The sequence below is a fragment of the Ovis canadensis genome, chromosome 24 (assembly GCF_042477335.2).
Source record: "Ovis canadensis isolate MfBH-ARS-UI-01 breed Bighorn chromosome 24, ARS-UI_OviCan_v2, whole genome shotgun sequence".
NCBI lineage: Eukaryota > Metazoa > Chordata > Mammalia > Artiodactyla > Bovidae > Ovis > Ovis canadensis.
The window spans coordinates 57,064,572-57,078,474 of record NC_091268.1 but is presented as its reverse complement, the minus strand read 5'-3'; the positions used below and the strand labels follow the sequence as shown (position 1 = coordinate 57,078,474).

The window sequence follows — 13,903 nt, the reverse complement described above, 5'->3', positions numbered from 1 at the left end:
CCCACCCCACCCCACCTGCAGAGGGCCCTAAGCCGAGCCGACACCCGCCCTCGCCGACGGCTGGAGCACAGGGACCCGGCCGGCCCCGCCCACGGGGACAGCCGTGCGGTGGTCTGCACCTCCCCAGAAGGGGCATCTCGGGGGCCACCCAGGGTGCTGGCGGCGACGCCATGCAGACCCCCAGAACCTCACCCAGCCACTAAGCCCTGGGGGCCACTAATTGGCCCTCCACTTCCATAACTCTGCCACCGTGAGAACGTCACTTAAACAGTGTCCCGCAGGACGGGAGCTCGAGGGCCGGCTTCGCCCCTCAGCAAGCTCCCTGGAGGCGCACCCCGCCCGCCGTGTGTGAGAGCAGCTCATCCCCTTTTTTGGCCGAGCGCTCTCCCACAGCACGGAGCCCAAGCTTACTTATCCACTGGCCCGCTGAGGGATACCTGGGTTGTTTCCAGCTTCGGGCTTTTACAAAGAAAGCTGCTGTGGCAAGTCAACGTACAGGTTTCCACGTGAACGTGACTGTCCACTCCTCTGGGATAAAGGCCCAAGGGCGCAGCTGCCGGGTCACACGGCAGTCCACGTCCGGTCTTCTAAGGGCCTGCCCAGGTGTCTCCCGGGCCAGCACGGCTGCCAATCCCAGCAGCAACGGACGAGGGCCCAGCTCCTCCGCGTCCACACGGGCGGGTTTCACTCTGACCATCCCGATGGGCGTGGGCCGACGGCCCCCTGGGGTTTGCTCTGCCTCTCCCTGCTGCCTGAGGAGCTGGGCGTCTCCGGGGCTCGCTCTCCACCCCAGGGTGCTCTGCGGGCGAGCGCGTCTTCGACTCTGTCCAGACTCTGACTGGGCTACTTGGTTTCCGGGCTGTTGAATCGACGGAGATCTTTACGTGTTCTCGATGCCGCCCCCGTTCCGACGAGAATCAGCAGCTTGTCCTTCATCCCGCGTGCCTCACGCTGGTCCCTCCAGAAGAGAAGGTCACTGGAGACAGTGTACCCGCTGACCCCGCAGCGCAGGCAGTGCCCAGGTGCATATGGGCCCCGAGCAGACACAGGATAAAAGCCTTGGGGCGATTCTCTCCAGCAAGCCCTGAGTTCCTTGGCGTGGCCCACTTACATCTAAACGTCACTCCTACGCCCAGATAAAGAGCCCCTTGTGTGCTTAGCCGTGAAGGAACTCTTCCCCAACGAGTCTCAGAGGCGCCAGCAGAGGTCGGGGAACACGGCTCACATAACAAAGACCGTCTGGAGCTCTCATCCTGCTCCTGGGGGGCGGGGGGGGCACACGCCGAGCTGTGACCAACAGGCTGTCCCCCGGGGCTCAGGGCCGGCGAGCCCCAGCCTGAAGCCCAGAGCCCTCTGCACCCCTCTGCCACAGCCTGAAGCCCAGAGCCCTCTGCACCCCTCTGCCACAGGGGTGTCCAAGGGCAAGGCCTCCGGCCCCTCCTGGCCAGCCCTGGCCAGCCACCCGCCTCCGCTGCCCACCGGAGCCCACCGGGCCTCCACAGCCAGTCCATGCCGCTGGGAACCCGGTCTTCTTCACAAGAGCATGGAAACGGATGGACACTGCAGGATCCGTTTGCCAAGGGAAGCGCGAGACTCGTCCACCGAGAACTGCAAGAGCCTGCTGGGAAGGCGCAGACCCGGCGAGACGGAGACACACTCCTGTCCTTCGGGAGAAGCCTCGATGCAGACAAGATGCCAGTTCTGTGTCAAACCGATCTACAGACTCAACGTGGGCTTTCAAAATAGAAAGTTATCTAAAATTCATATGGAAACGCAAAGGACCTAAAATAGCCCAGACGGTTCTGCAAAAGAATGAAGCGAGAGGGTGCGCATGACCCGGTTTCCAGACTCACTGTGGAGCCGCGCCCGCGCAGACTGGGGCGGCTGAGACGACACGGCACATGGGCTGTGGGGCAGAGCCCGGAGCCCAGAAGCGCATGGGCTGTGGGGCAGAACCCGGAGCCCAGAAGCGAGCCCTCACCCTGGTGGCCAGCTGATCATCAACGAGGCGCCAAGACGTGTCCATGAGTCTCTCTGGCGAGTGGAGCTGGACATCCGGACAGCCACATAACCACCCAGCCTCAGACCCTGACCTCACGGCACACACGGTAACTCAGAGGGTCACAGACCTCAACGGGAGAGCTAGAAGGACAAGCCTTTTAGAAGAAGACGTGAGTCTCTGTTAACGTGCTTTAGGCAAAGTCTTGGACCGCAGACAACAGGAGCACGATTCTTGAAAGAAAAAAAGACAAACTGGACTTTAGAGACTTGCTGGGCTCCCTGGCGGCTCACCCGGTGGCTTGGGGGCAAAGACTCTGCCTGCCAACACAGGGGACACCGGTTCCATCCCTGGCCCAGGAAGACCCCGCAAATGCGGCGCAGCCAAGCCCGTGAGCCTGTGCCCTGGGGCCCCAGAAGCGCCGGCGCCGAGCGCACAGGCCACAACTGCTGAAGCGCCGACAGCTCGTGCTCTGCAAAGCGAGGAGCCCCGCAGCGAGAAGCCCGACGGCAGGGGCAGAGAGGGCCCCACTCGCCACAGCCAGAGGCGCCTGTGCAGCAGCCGGGCCCAGACAGCCTGTCAGGGGTCTACCCAAGAAGGCGGACGCGTGTCTGCACACAGACGCGTACACGTGTGTTCACAGGCCTGTGAGCCCCTGCCCAACTCCAGCAGCCCTGGGCGGCCGTCACCCAGCACAACTGGCCTTGGGTCCGCACTGGGCAGGGGGGGCTGGGGGGGAGGCACTCGGGGGATGGACCAGGGCACGGAGATGCTCTACCGGACTGAGACGGCGGCTCTGGAGCCCAAGACAGCCCTGATCTGGCAAGGTAGCTCTAAGTCCTGCAGTCCTGCAGGCTCCGGACTCAACCCTGGGTGGGCCCCAGGCCTTCTGCAAGCAGACACACATTTAGGGAAGGACAGAACGGGCCAGTGGGGCCCAGGTCCACACCGGACAGACAGGGCTGGGGCCCGAGGTCTGGCTCAAGGGACCCCTCATCACCAGGAGCCCAGCTGCGGGAAAGTGAAAGGAATAGTTCCAGTGCTTCCGGACAGATGAGGGGAGAAAATGAGCTTGGGGTGAAGGGCCGCGCCGGCCTCCTGACAGCTCCCCCCGGACACCCAGCGGGCTGGTCCAGTCAAGCTCATGAGGCCAGATCCCACCTGCCCACCGGCACCTGTGCCCTTGAGACCACACTAGCACGGAGCCTGCAGCCGCTCCGCTCTGCAACCCCCCCACCCCGCCCCCTGCTCCGCCCCCTTCCTGCAGCCACTCCGCACCGCACTGCCCTCCCCGCCCCAACACCCTTCCCCCCCCCGACACCCTCCCCCCCACCCTCCCCCATCCCCCCCACCCTCCCCCATCCCCGACACCCTCCCCCCCACCCTCCCCCATCCCCCCCACCCTCCCCCATCCCCGACACCCTCCCCCCCACCCTCCCCCATCCCCGACACCCTCCCCCCTCCCCCCCCTTCGTCCCCCGCACCCCCCCCCCCCCCGCCTGCGCCATTCCGCCAGCCGCCACCCCCCACCACTGCTCCACTCCCGCTCCGCCCAGTCCATCAGCCCAGCGGGGCCACCCGGGACTGGCACCAACGTGCCCACTGTGCCCTCCAGCAGCCATCCACCGTCCTCCCCTGCGGCCTACCTGACCGGCCACCCCGGCGGCCCAGACCTAACGATAAGGTCCTTCAATGCAGCCGCACAAGCTGTCCTTAAACATCTGAAACACTTCATTAAATGTCTACACAGGGAAGAATTTCTGGCCTACTGTAACATTCTTGTAAGCACAGACCAGGAAATAAAAATCCACAGCTTTAAGTGTGCCGTCTTGTCTGGGCCGAGGGACGCCCACTCCGCTGTGAGCCGATTTCTAGGTGCATCTTGGACGAGACCAGTGTTTGAGTCCAGAGGGCATGAGGACAGCCCTCCCCAGGGAGGGCGGCGCCGCCGCTCGTGAGCCCAGCAGAAGAGAGACACAGGGGATGGGAGACCCGCACTGCGCCTGAGCTGGACATCCACCCTCCCGCCCTCGGACCCCTGCCTCCTGGCTCTCAAGCCTTTGGACTGGCTCCCTGCACGTCCACTGGCAGACAAAGGCACACGGAGCTCCCCAGCCTCCATGACCCCAAGAGCCCCCAGCATTAAGCATCCTCAGACGCATCTGTGTCTCTCGGGTTCCGTGTCGCTGGGGGAGCCTGGTGCACCCGGGGACTGCGTGCCCGCCAGCTCTTTAAACAGGAAACACAGACAGAAAGCCTCTTGGCTGGGAGAGCTGCACCGTTCCTTTGCTCCTTGAATGGACATTTCTACTCCTTTCCCTAGGACATACCTTAGCGTGAAAACGTCTACATGTAAAGAGACTCCGTCAACCCCCCCGACACGCTGTCCCGTGAGAAACGTGACTAGGAGACTCTAAGTGCTAAAATCTTCCTTCAAAAAAAATGAAAGAAAATAAAATCTTCTTTCAAGACTGAGGGTTTTTAAAATTATTGACATGGAGCCCATTAAAAATAAATACATTAGATTATGATAAACGTTACCTTGAAAAGATAGAACTGTTTCGGAAACGCAGCATTTAGAATACTGGGGCGACGCTGGCTCACAGAGCCTCACTACAAGCAACCTGCTCGTCCCGATGTTCAGCGGCCCAAGGCCCCGGGGGGCAGTGCAGTCAGGGGAAACCCAGGGTGGGAGCTGGGCATCCCCCGCTCCCAAAGGACAGAGGCTGATCTTAAGGAGGACGAGGAGAGGCTGGCCCCCCAGGGCAGGTCAGTCCCAGAGCTCGAAGCCACAGAGCGACACCGTGTCTGAGCGGCCCCAGGAGCCTCGCGCAGAAGCCAGCGGGCCAGGACCTTCCCTCTGGCCCGTGCACTTTCCAGGTCTGGGCTACGCACCCTCTCCTCCGAGAGCCCCCTGGCCACTGGGCCCCGCAGAGACTACTCCCACCCTACTCAGGCACATCTCCCGAGCACCCTTCCTGCCGGCTGCTCACTGCCCTGGGACAGCGCCGGACACCTGCTGGATGGACGGGTGCATGGGAGTGAGCTCCCGCCTCGGAAGCAAGGCTTTCCCGCCTTCAAGGGCAGGCAGAACATTCCTGAAGCTCCAGAGGTTACATCGCTGGCCGGCAAACAGCAAGGCCAGGAGAAATCCAAGGTCACCAGGCCCAGCCGTGCTCCCCACCCCTGCCGCTGGAGGTCTTAGCCACCTCTGGATGGCACTGCAGCCCTGAGCATCACCCCGTGTCTGGGCCAGGAGCTCAGGGGCCGGGGCTCACGGCCCACGTAGGCCCTGCTGCCTCCCTGGGTTTCTCCCCACAGCGGCACCCCCGGACTCACGTGTGGCCTCGCTGGGGGTCCCCAGTGGGGAGCGGGGACAGTCCTGTGGGCCAGCCAGACCTCGGCCTGGCCAAGTGAGGGCCACGTGCCAGCTGCTTCACCCCGGGCCCCGGGTCTCCCCACCTATGAGATGGACAGAAACCAGCACACACAGGGTCACCCAGAGCCCCGGACGGAATCGAGGTGCCAGGTGCCGGAGGGTGGCACGAAGGAAGGTCTGGCGGACGCAGGGCCAACACCAGCTGCATCCCCCTTGCAGGGACCTGAGGCACCGAATGCTTTGCAGAGCCCCTGGCTCTGGGGGCCCCTCAGGGCTCCCACAAACACCCCCATAGGAGGCCCCTCGAGAGCCCTCGCAGAAGGCACCCCCGCCACACTGAGGCCCCGGCGTGGGGCTCGCAGCCCCAGCCCCAGCCTCACCACCACCTCGAGAGGCTGAGCTGGGGGCCCAGCCGATCCCCTGGGGGGCTCCCAGGGTCGCCCCTAGCCCTGCTCTGCGGCCGTTGTGTGCAGCCCTGCCTGACATGGGTCCCGCCCGCGGGCCCGGCCGAGTGCCGTCTACGTTCAACCAGCAGATGGGGCCCTTCGGGACAGGGTCCCCTTCACGGCGCTCAAGGGCGAGGCTGGGAACAGCCGGGACGCCCCTGGGACCCCCCCCCCCACTCCCCAGACAAGCCGCGCTTTCCTCTTGCTCTGCTGAGGTTCTAGGCTACCTCTCCCGGCTGCATCTTGGGAGGGGACAGCTGGTCCACGTGTGTCCTTCAGGAAAAGCAACAGTTGCTAAGAGTCGGGAAAACAAAGAGGCGCGGTGACCCCAGGAGCAGCTGTGGGGAGGACGCACGGTGCCCGTCAGCTGCTCGCCCCTGGTTTTCACGCCGTCGGAAACGGAGCGCTTTAACTCTTTGGGGCCCTGGGGTCTTCCTGCCCCGGTAACATCCTGGGTTCCTTGCAGCTCAACAGTGGACCCAAGTCCATGGACGTGGCAAGGCTAAGCCTGCAGGGCCAAGGGAGCGGGGGGCAGGGGGGTGGGCCAGGCCCGGGGAACAGGAGCTGCCCTCCTCTCCAGGCTCAGGACTCTGGGGGGCTGCTCTGAGGGCAGGCGGACGTGGCCTGAGGGCCTCGTGCGCTCGGTGACCCTCGCCTCAGGGACGTGGACAGGGCCATGTGGCCGCATCGCCACCTGACAGGCGGAGCAGGCGGTCTGCGTGCGTCTGCAGAGGTGGGACAAGCCCCAGGCAGCCGGTGGTCCCGCAGCTGGCTCAGGCCCTCCCTGTGCAGTGACAGGGCTCAGGAGTGGGGCCAGGGCCCCGGGGGTCCCTGGGTCCAGGGACCGCGTCGCCACTGCGGGGGGGGGCCGGGGCCAGCTCCCCAGCAGGCGCACCCCACAGGGCCCCTCCTTTTCAGACAGACAGCCCTACTCCCCGCCTCTCCGGGCCTTGGGGACCCGTGGCCTAAAGGCACCTCAAATCACGTTAGGGGACAACCGTCAGGGGACATCAACAGTGGCCTGGCGGGTGTGCGCAGGCCCGTCGGCCGCGTCCTGGAGCCTTTCGCCGCCGGGCTCCAGCAGCTGTGAGTCACGATGGCGCCGGGCGAGGGAGACCACAGGCGAGGCCAGCAGGAGGCTCGGGCCAGCGGTGCAGTCACGGCAGGAGGCAGGTCAGCCCAGCGGCCGAATCACCCCCCCAGGCCGTGGGGGGCCGTGTGGGCCGTGGGGGGCCAAGAGGCGTGGGGGCGTGGGGGCCGTGGGGGGCGTGGGGGCCGTGGGTGGGGCATGGGGGTTTGGGGGGCGTGGGGCCATGGGGGCGGGGGGGTGGGGGTGGGGGGCCGGGGGCGTGGGGGCCGTGGGCAGCCTACTTGCTGTCTCCAGGGCCCATATCACTGCCAGTGCAGCCCTAAAAAGATGCCCCACGAGGCCTGCCGCCCACCGTCTGGCTCAGAGCACCCCGGGACACCGGTGCCAGAGCCCCAGGGCCTCAGCCCCCACGGAACACAGCCCCACGCACTGGGCCACGCGGCCCAGATGTGCTGCCTGGAGGCGTCCTCGGCCCAGAGCCTGGCCTCACGTGTTAAAGCTGTCAAGAGGCTCCTGGAACGAGGTCCTGGGACGAGGTCCCGCCTCCTCCGAGACGCTAGCGCTGTTTCTCAGTTTTGTTTTTTAAGGTTGCCTGACTGGGAGACAGCGCAAAGCCCGAGCTGGAGCCAGGCTGGGGGGCAGGGGGCAGAGAAGCAGAGCCCGCCCAGAGCTGCGCCGCCTGGCAACCTGACCGCCTGCGCGTCTTTCCCATCACCTGAGGGCCGGGCCGGTCTGTGGACAAACAAGCTGCAGAGATACGCGGGTGGGTGGGAGACAGACGGCTGAGTGGCCGGGAGCGCAGGCGGAGACCGGCCTTGATGAGAGCTGCACAGAGCACGCCCCACCACCAGTGCGGCCGCCCGATGGTCAGAGGCCTCTCAGAGGCCTCATCTGCCCGTCTGGGGGCTCCAGGGATGAGGCCCTCACCCGGGGCCCGACACGCAGAGCTGCGGCTGGATCCCTGCCCCCAGCACGAGCACACGGGGCTCCCTGGTCCCCTCTGGTGCTCCCAAGACCTAGCAGGGCAGGGCCAGCTCCCTGCACCCCCAGGGCCCCGGGAGAGCAGGCCCCCCGATCGCAGGGCAGCACCTGGGCCACCACCTTCCTCTCGTCACAGGCGCGTGACGCTGTGACCCGTCACCCAGGAGGGGGCGGCATGCGGGCTGCAGAGCCCCCCAGGCGTGCGCAGAGACCCAGCTCTGGCAGGTGCTGTGGTTCGACCCAGAGACACTCTCCTCTTAGAGCGAAGCCTGCACACGGCCTCCCCTGCTCTCCCTGCGGGTGGACCTCCACACAAGCTGGAATCGCCGGCAGGAGCCACAATGCCCAGCCCACAACCGTGGGCTGGCCTGTGTCACCTCTGAGGTCAGCGGGAGGGCTGCAGAGCAGCAGTGTCCCCCCGGGGTCTGCCTTCGGGGATGTGCGGTGGCTCTTCCCCCGGGGAAGCGGAGGGAGCAGCAGGCCGCCTGCTCATCAGGATTCGCCAGACGCTCCGCGCACGTGAGGGTACGGGCGGCGCGCACCAGGCCGCGGGCGAGCAGAGACGGAGCCGGGAAGCCCCGCGTCCAAGAAGCTGGGAAGAGCAAAGACACCGGGCAGCGCAGGAGGGGCCGTCGCGGGGAGGGTCAGGAAACGGGCCTTTCCCGCCCACGCCCCCTGGACCCGCTTCCCGAGCTGTCGACTCGTCTCCTCGAGGCCGTGGCCAGAAACGGGGGCCGTGCGAGCTCCGATCTGGAAAGTGAGTTTTCCTCTGAGCAAAACAAAAGATCTGAAGCAGACACACCCTGTGGAAAGCTTTCTTTCCCAGCCAGCCTCGCAAAGAGGAATTTTAATCCAACCATCTGCTTCCTCCACTTCTTGTCCACCTGGCTCTCGGACACAGAAAAGTCAGAGGCAGAGAGAGACTCGCGGCTCTGGAAACTTAGGGTCAAGGGCAAAGGACACCCCCCCACAACCAGATGCTTCCCAGACAGATACTGCCAGAAACCGCGCAGAGGAGTCCTGCTCAGCTGCCTCAGCCCTAAGCTAAGGCCTTGCTGCACCAGCCGCTGCCTTGGGCTGGCAGGGCTGTGAAAGGGCAGGGCCTACTGCGAAGGCTTGCAATCCTGAGCCCAAACCCTTCTGTTCTGGGCAGAAGAGTCCAGGCCGCAGACCTGCTCAGCAGCTTCCAGGGGAGCCGGTGAACTGAGCCCAGGGCTCAGCAGTTATCAGAGAGATGACGGCCTCTCATCTCAAACGCGGTATCAGGTCAGCACACCCGGGGTGCCCGGCACCGGCAAGGCTACTCAGCGGAGGGAGAGGGGGTTGGCGGGTGACTGTGAGGTGTCCCCCGCGTCCGCCTTCCACGGGTCTGCGAGGAGCCGCAGAGCAGAGAGGGCGGCCCACGACACCAGGGAGGACTGAGTGGGGCGGGCGGTCCCGGGAGGGTTAGGGTTAGGCCCCACGGGCGTCTTCAGACCGAGCTTCTCCAGCGCCAATCTCCCACCCGCCCCGGGAAGCAGCCTCGCCCCCACGCTGGGGGCCAGGAGGGACCGACCCCAAACTCAGGTCTCCTGGACACCCGACCGCCTTCCTGGGTGACCGGCCAGCACCACGTACCACAAGCCTGAAAACCCAGCCTGGCACCCGGCCAGTGCCGCCACACTGTTCTGGGAGCCGACCCTGCAGAAGACCACCCCTCAGGGTCCACCCCCGACACGGGAGACGGCCCGGCGACCTCGGTCTCCACCGAGGCCCCCGACACCAGAGACGGCCCGGCGACCTTGGTAAGGGAGTGGTACACAAACCACCCCACCCCTCAGTGGAGCAACAGGCCCACAACCAGACAGGGGCCACAGGGGAGGCCCCCAGGCCCGCGTCACAGATCACCTGTGTGTCCCGCCCGGCTCCACACGACACGCACACGGACAGTGGCCTGCAGGGACCACCCCAGGCTGCAGCAGGCGGTCACTGTGGGGAGGGGGCTGCAAGGAGGCCTTCTCAGGATTTCCCTGGTGCCACAGTGGATAAGCATCTGCCTGCCGATGCAGGGCACACGGGTTCAGTCCCTGGTCTGGGAAGAGTCCACGCTCCACGGACAACTGGCCCGTGGACTTAGGTCCCGAGCTCCACACCAAGGGAGCGACATCAGTGAGAAGCCCGGACGCCCCGCCCCGAGGAGCCCGCTTGGCGCAGCTACAGGGAAACCTGTGCTCACGAAGACCCAGTGCGACCAAAGATGAACAAATAAAATCAGTTTTCCAAAAGCTGTCATTATTAAAAAACAAAGAGGCCTTCTCTCTTCATTCTGTTCACCGTTTGCACGTTACGTGGCTGCTCTCAAAATGTGCTCAATGAGCCTAACGAAGAATCAGTTTGCTGAGAATGGGGGGAAAAGGAGCATTTTTAGAAAAAGGAAATTTCCAAACATCATTTACTCTTTGATTCACATCAAGGAGTTTATCTTAAAGAAACAGGCAAATACTTTCAATGAGCCTCTGAAGACAGGCATGTCATCAAAACACCGTGTGTCCTAAACGATGCAGGAGTCAGGGAAGGAAACAAGCCACGCGGCACGGCCCCCGGAGCACGCAGACAGCTGCTCTCCTCGTGGGTGTGAGGCTCCACCGGGGCGCCCTCCCACTCCGCGCAGGGTCAGCTGTGCGCGCAGAGTCAACCCTGAAGGGCTGCGCCCAATACCCCAGGGACCCTCTCACCCAGGCGGCGGGGCGCAAAGCGCCCTAGTTTCCCTATTGACATCTTCCCTGGTGGCTCAGGGGTTAAAGCCTCTGCCCCCAGCGTGGGAGACCCGGTTCGATCCCTGGGTTGGGAAGATCCCCTGGAGAAGGAAATGGTAACCCACTCCAGTATTCTTGCCTGGAGATTCCCATGGACGGAGAAGCCTGGTGGGCTACAGTCCACAGGGTCGCGAAGAGTCGGACACGACTGAGCGACTTCACTTACTTACATGGTCTCAATTCTCAGGCAAAGCACCCCAGTGCCTTCAGGACTCTTGGACCCCTCCCTGAAGTAACCTGCACCCCCACCCCACACCCCCCCTGGAGTCACCCGCTCCCCCACACCCCCCCTGGAGGCACCCGCGCCCTGGCCCCACGTCCTCCCCCGAGGCCCTCCCAGCCAGTGCTGCCCATCGCCAGCTCAGCCACCCCCTCAGGGTCCCGTGCTGCGTGCACAGGCGTGCTTCCGCCCGCAGCCCCAGGAGGCGGCGCGTTTGGGCCTCTGCAAGCAGAAGAGGTGCCTCTCTGTGACAAGGCTGGCCTGCAGGCGCTTCCGATCCTGAGCCAGACTTGGGAGGCAGCCCAGGCGCACACGGCGCTTCATTTCCGGAGGCCACCCCCGCCCGTGAGCCTGTGCTCCCCAAACTGGCGTCCCGCCAGCCCCCACCTCCTACCTCCGCTCGTTGTCGTCCAGGTGAGAGAAGAGCACGTTCTTGGAGATGGCCTTGGCCAGCGCCGCCATGGTCTTGTAGTCCTTAGGGATGACCTGCGGGGAGGCCAGGCGCAGTCAGACCAGCGGCGCCCCAGGGCCGAGCCCAGGGCCTGAGCCTGCCGCCTCTCCGGGCGCCTGCTAGACCCCGAGAAATCCTGTTGCCCAGCCTTCAGAATGTGTCTGCCAGTAACGGTGGACACAAAACTTGAAACGCTAGCTGAGCGTCACAGCTTTTTCAAACTTAACAAGAAGAGACAAGGGGCTGAGAGTGACCCAAAGTTGGCCTAAGTGTCACCGTGAACTCAGGGTCTTGGTGGACAGGCGCTGGTGGCCGTCAGAGCCTCTCAAAGACGCTACGGACCTCCAGGCCCCTGGAGCATCGTGCCTTTTTCAAGCTTCTTTACTTCTTTGTTTTTTCTCCAGGTAATAAGTGCTTACTGAAATATCTGAAAACTGGGGGGACAAAAGATAACTTGACCCAAGGCTGGCTCCACACTTCCAGGTGGTGATGGAGGGGCCGGGTAGGGGTCTGGACCCAGTTGGCCAAAATGTGGGTGAAAAGCCATCTCCATGTCTGCCAGGACCAGCCCGTGGAGCTCACAGTGTGTCCCACGAGCCAAGGAGCAGCTGAATCCTGACGCCACAGCTACTGCGTCCGTGCATAGCAACTACGACCCGAAGCAGCTCAATAGAAAAACGTTGTCTTGAAAAAGGACACCTCGGGGGAGGCTGACTGTGCCGTGACACGGCCCCACCTCGTGCTCAGCTGCCCCTCAATCTCTTCCAGGCTGGGGCGGGGGGGACGTCAGCACCCCCAGGTGGGCGCACTACGTCTTCTGAAACCATGGAACCCTTTACAGAGACCCCTGGGGGGCAGGATGGAGCCTCCGGGAAAGCCGCCCCGGGCCCAACCACCGTATAACAGGTCAGACCTACAACACCAAAGGCACCTCGCCCTCCTGTGACCCCGGGGTTGCCCCAGAGCACCCCCCACCACCCGGACCCGGCCGGCCCCTTCCCAGGAACTGAACCCACACGGCTGTGCCCCCTCCTCAGACCCTGCCCGGGTCACACGCAGGCCTCACCGCCCCTCAGCCCCTCTGGCTGGGGACAGTTCCTCTGCAGAGCGTCCCTCCCTCTGGGTGTGTCCGGGGAACTCCGTGTTAGACAGGAGTCCTGGGCTTTGGGAGAAAGGCACAGGACGGCAGCGTCCTGGAGGGCTCCTCAACTGCACTCTCACAGGTTTCACGCCCTGATTACAGTGGAGGGCTGGCGGGGGGGCGGCGGGGGGCGGGGGGGGGTCTCATGTGGACAGGGCTTTAGTTTTGTGAGATGAAAACGTCCTGGAGGTGATGGCGGTAGCCGCGGCATGACGGTGGCTGAGGTGCTGCCGCCGCTCTGTCCCCAGATTCCTATGTCGAAGCCCAAGGACCTCAGCCTAGGGACGGTCCCCGGGTTATGGGGTTTGGTGATGGGGCTTCGGGGGAGGTTGTGGGGGCAGGGTCCCCAGGATGTGATCGGTGCCCTTGTAAGTCGAGACCCCAAGAGCTCACCCCACACACTCCCCCCAGCTCAACATGTGAGAACACGTGAGAAGGTGACGACTGTCTGGGGACACGGGAAGAGGGTCCTCACCAGGAACCCACCCTGCGGGCACCTTGGTCTGGGACCCTGAGCCCCCAAGTTGTGACAGTACACGTCTGCGGGGTGAGCCTCCAGCCTCCTGTTATAGCGGCCAGAACGGACACGGGCACTAAACGTTATGTTACTCACATTTTCTATAGTCTTTAAAAAATTTTAATGGCCATGAACTATTTTAAAAAAATTTTTAAAAGCAAAGCTGGCTGCAGAAATGCGTAAGATGGCCTGACAGGTTCAAGGGGGCCTTGGGGGCCACGTGGCCACCAGCAGCGGCTCACCAGGTAGGCCCCGGACCGGGCAAACGGGAGCCCTGCTCGGCTGGAGAGGAAGGGAGACTGAGGGCCAGGGTGGGGCGGGCTCCCTCCAGAAGGCTCCGAGGTCGGGGTCCAGCCTCCAGGACGAAGCTGGGAAGCCAGGAAACCGTGGCCACAGACCCGGGGCTCCTCCCCTACACCCGCCAGCCTGGGTGACCCACCGTGTCCCCAGCCTATCAGCGTCAAGAACCGCGGGCGGCAGGGGCCCCACGGGAGCTCAGGTGAGTGCAGCGCCAGCCTCAGGCCAGCGGGGACCGCAAGGACCCCCCGGGAGCAGGGAGGTCAGCGCAGCACGGGGCGCGGCCGGGGCGTGGGCGCAGCGTGGGCATGGCGCGGCATGAGCTGGGGGTGTGGGCGGGGCACAGCGTGGGCATGGCGCCGCGTGGGCTGGGCTGGGGCGTGGATGGGGCGGGGCGTGGCGTGGGCGGGGCGTGGGCGGGGCGCGGCGTGGGCTGGGGCGGGGCGTGGGCGGGGCGCAGGCCGGGTGTGGCCGGGGCGTGGGCGCAGCGTGGGCATGGCGCGGCGTGAGCTGGGGCGGGGCGCGGCATGAGCTGGGGGTGTGGGCGGGGCACAGCGTGGGCATGGCGCGGCGTGGGCTGCGCCGGG

The 13,903-nt window shown here is 64.8% G+C and overlaps 1 protein-coding gene across 6 annotated transcripts in view; it reads right to left on the bottom strand.

Moving 5' to 3' along the window:
• Positions 1–13,903, bottom strand: part of PRKAR1B (protein kinase cAMP-dependent type I regulatory subunit beta) — a 74,666-nt gene that overhangs the window by 43,057 nt on the left and 17,706 nt on the right. For all 6 annotated transcript variants that reach the window (XR_011252587.1, XM_069569729.1, XM_069569728.1 and 3 more), the window contains one exon: positions 11,305–11,396. Coding sequence is in view for 5 of the 6 variants with exons in the window: in XM_069569729.1 (XP_069425830.1) it covers positions 11,305–11,396 (92 nt within the window). In the remaining variant the exon portion in view is untranslated. The remainder of the gene's footprint in view (positions 1–11,304; positions 11,397–13,903) is intronic.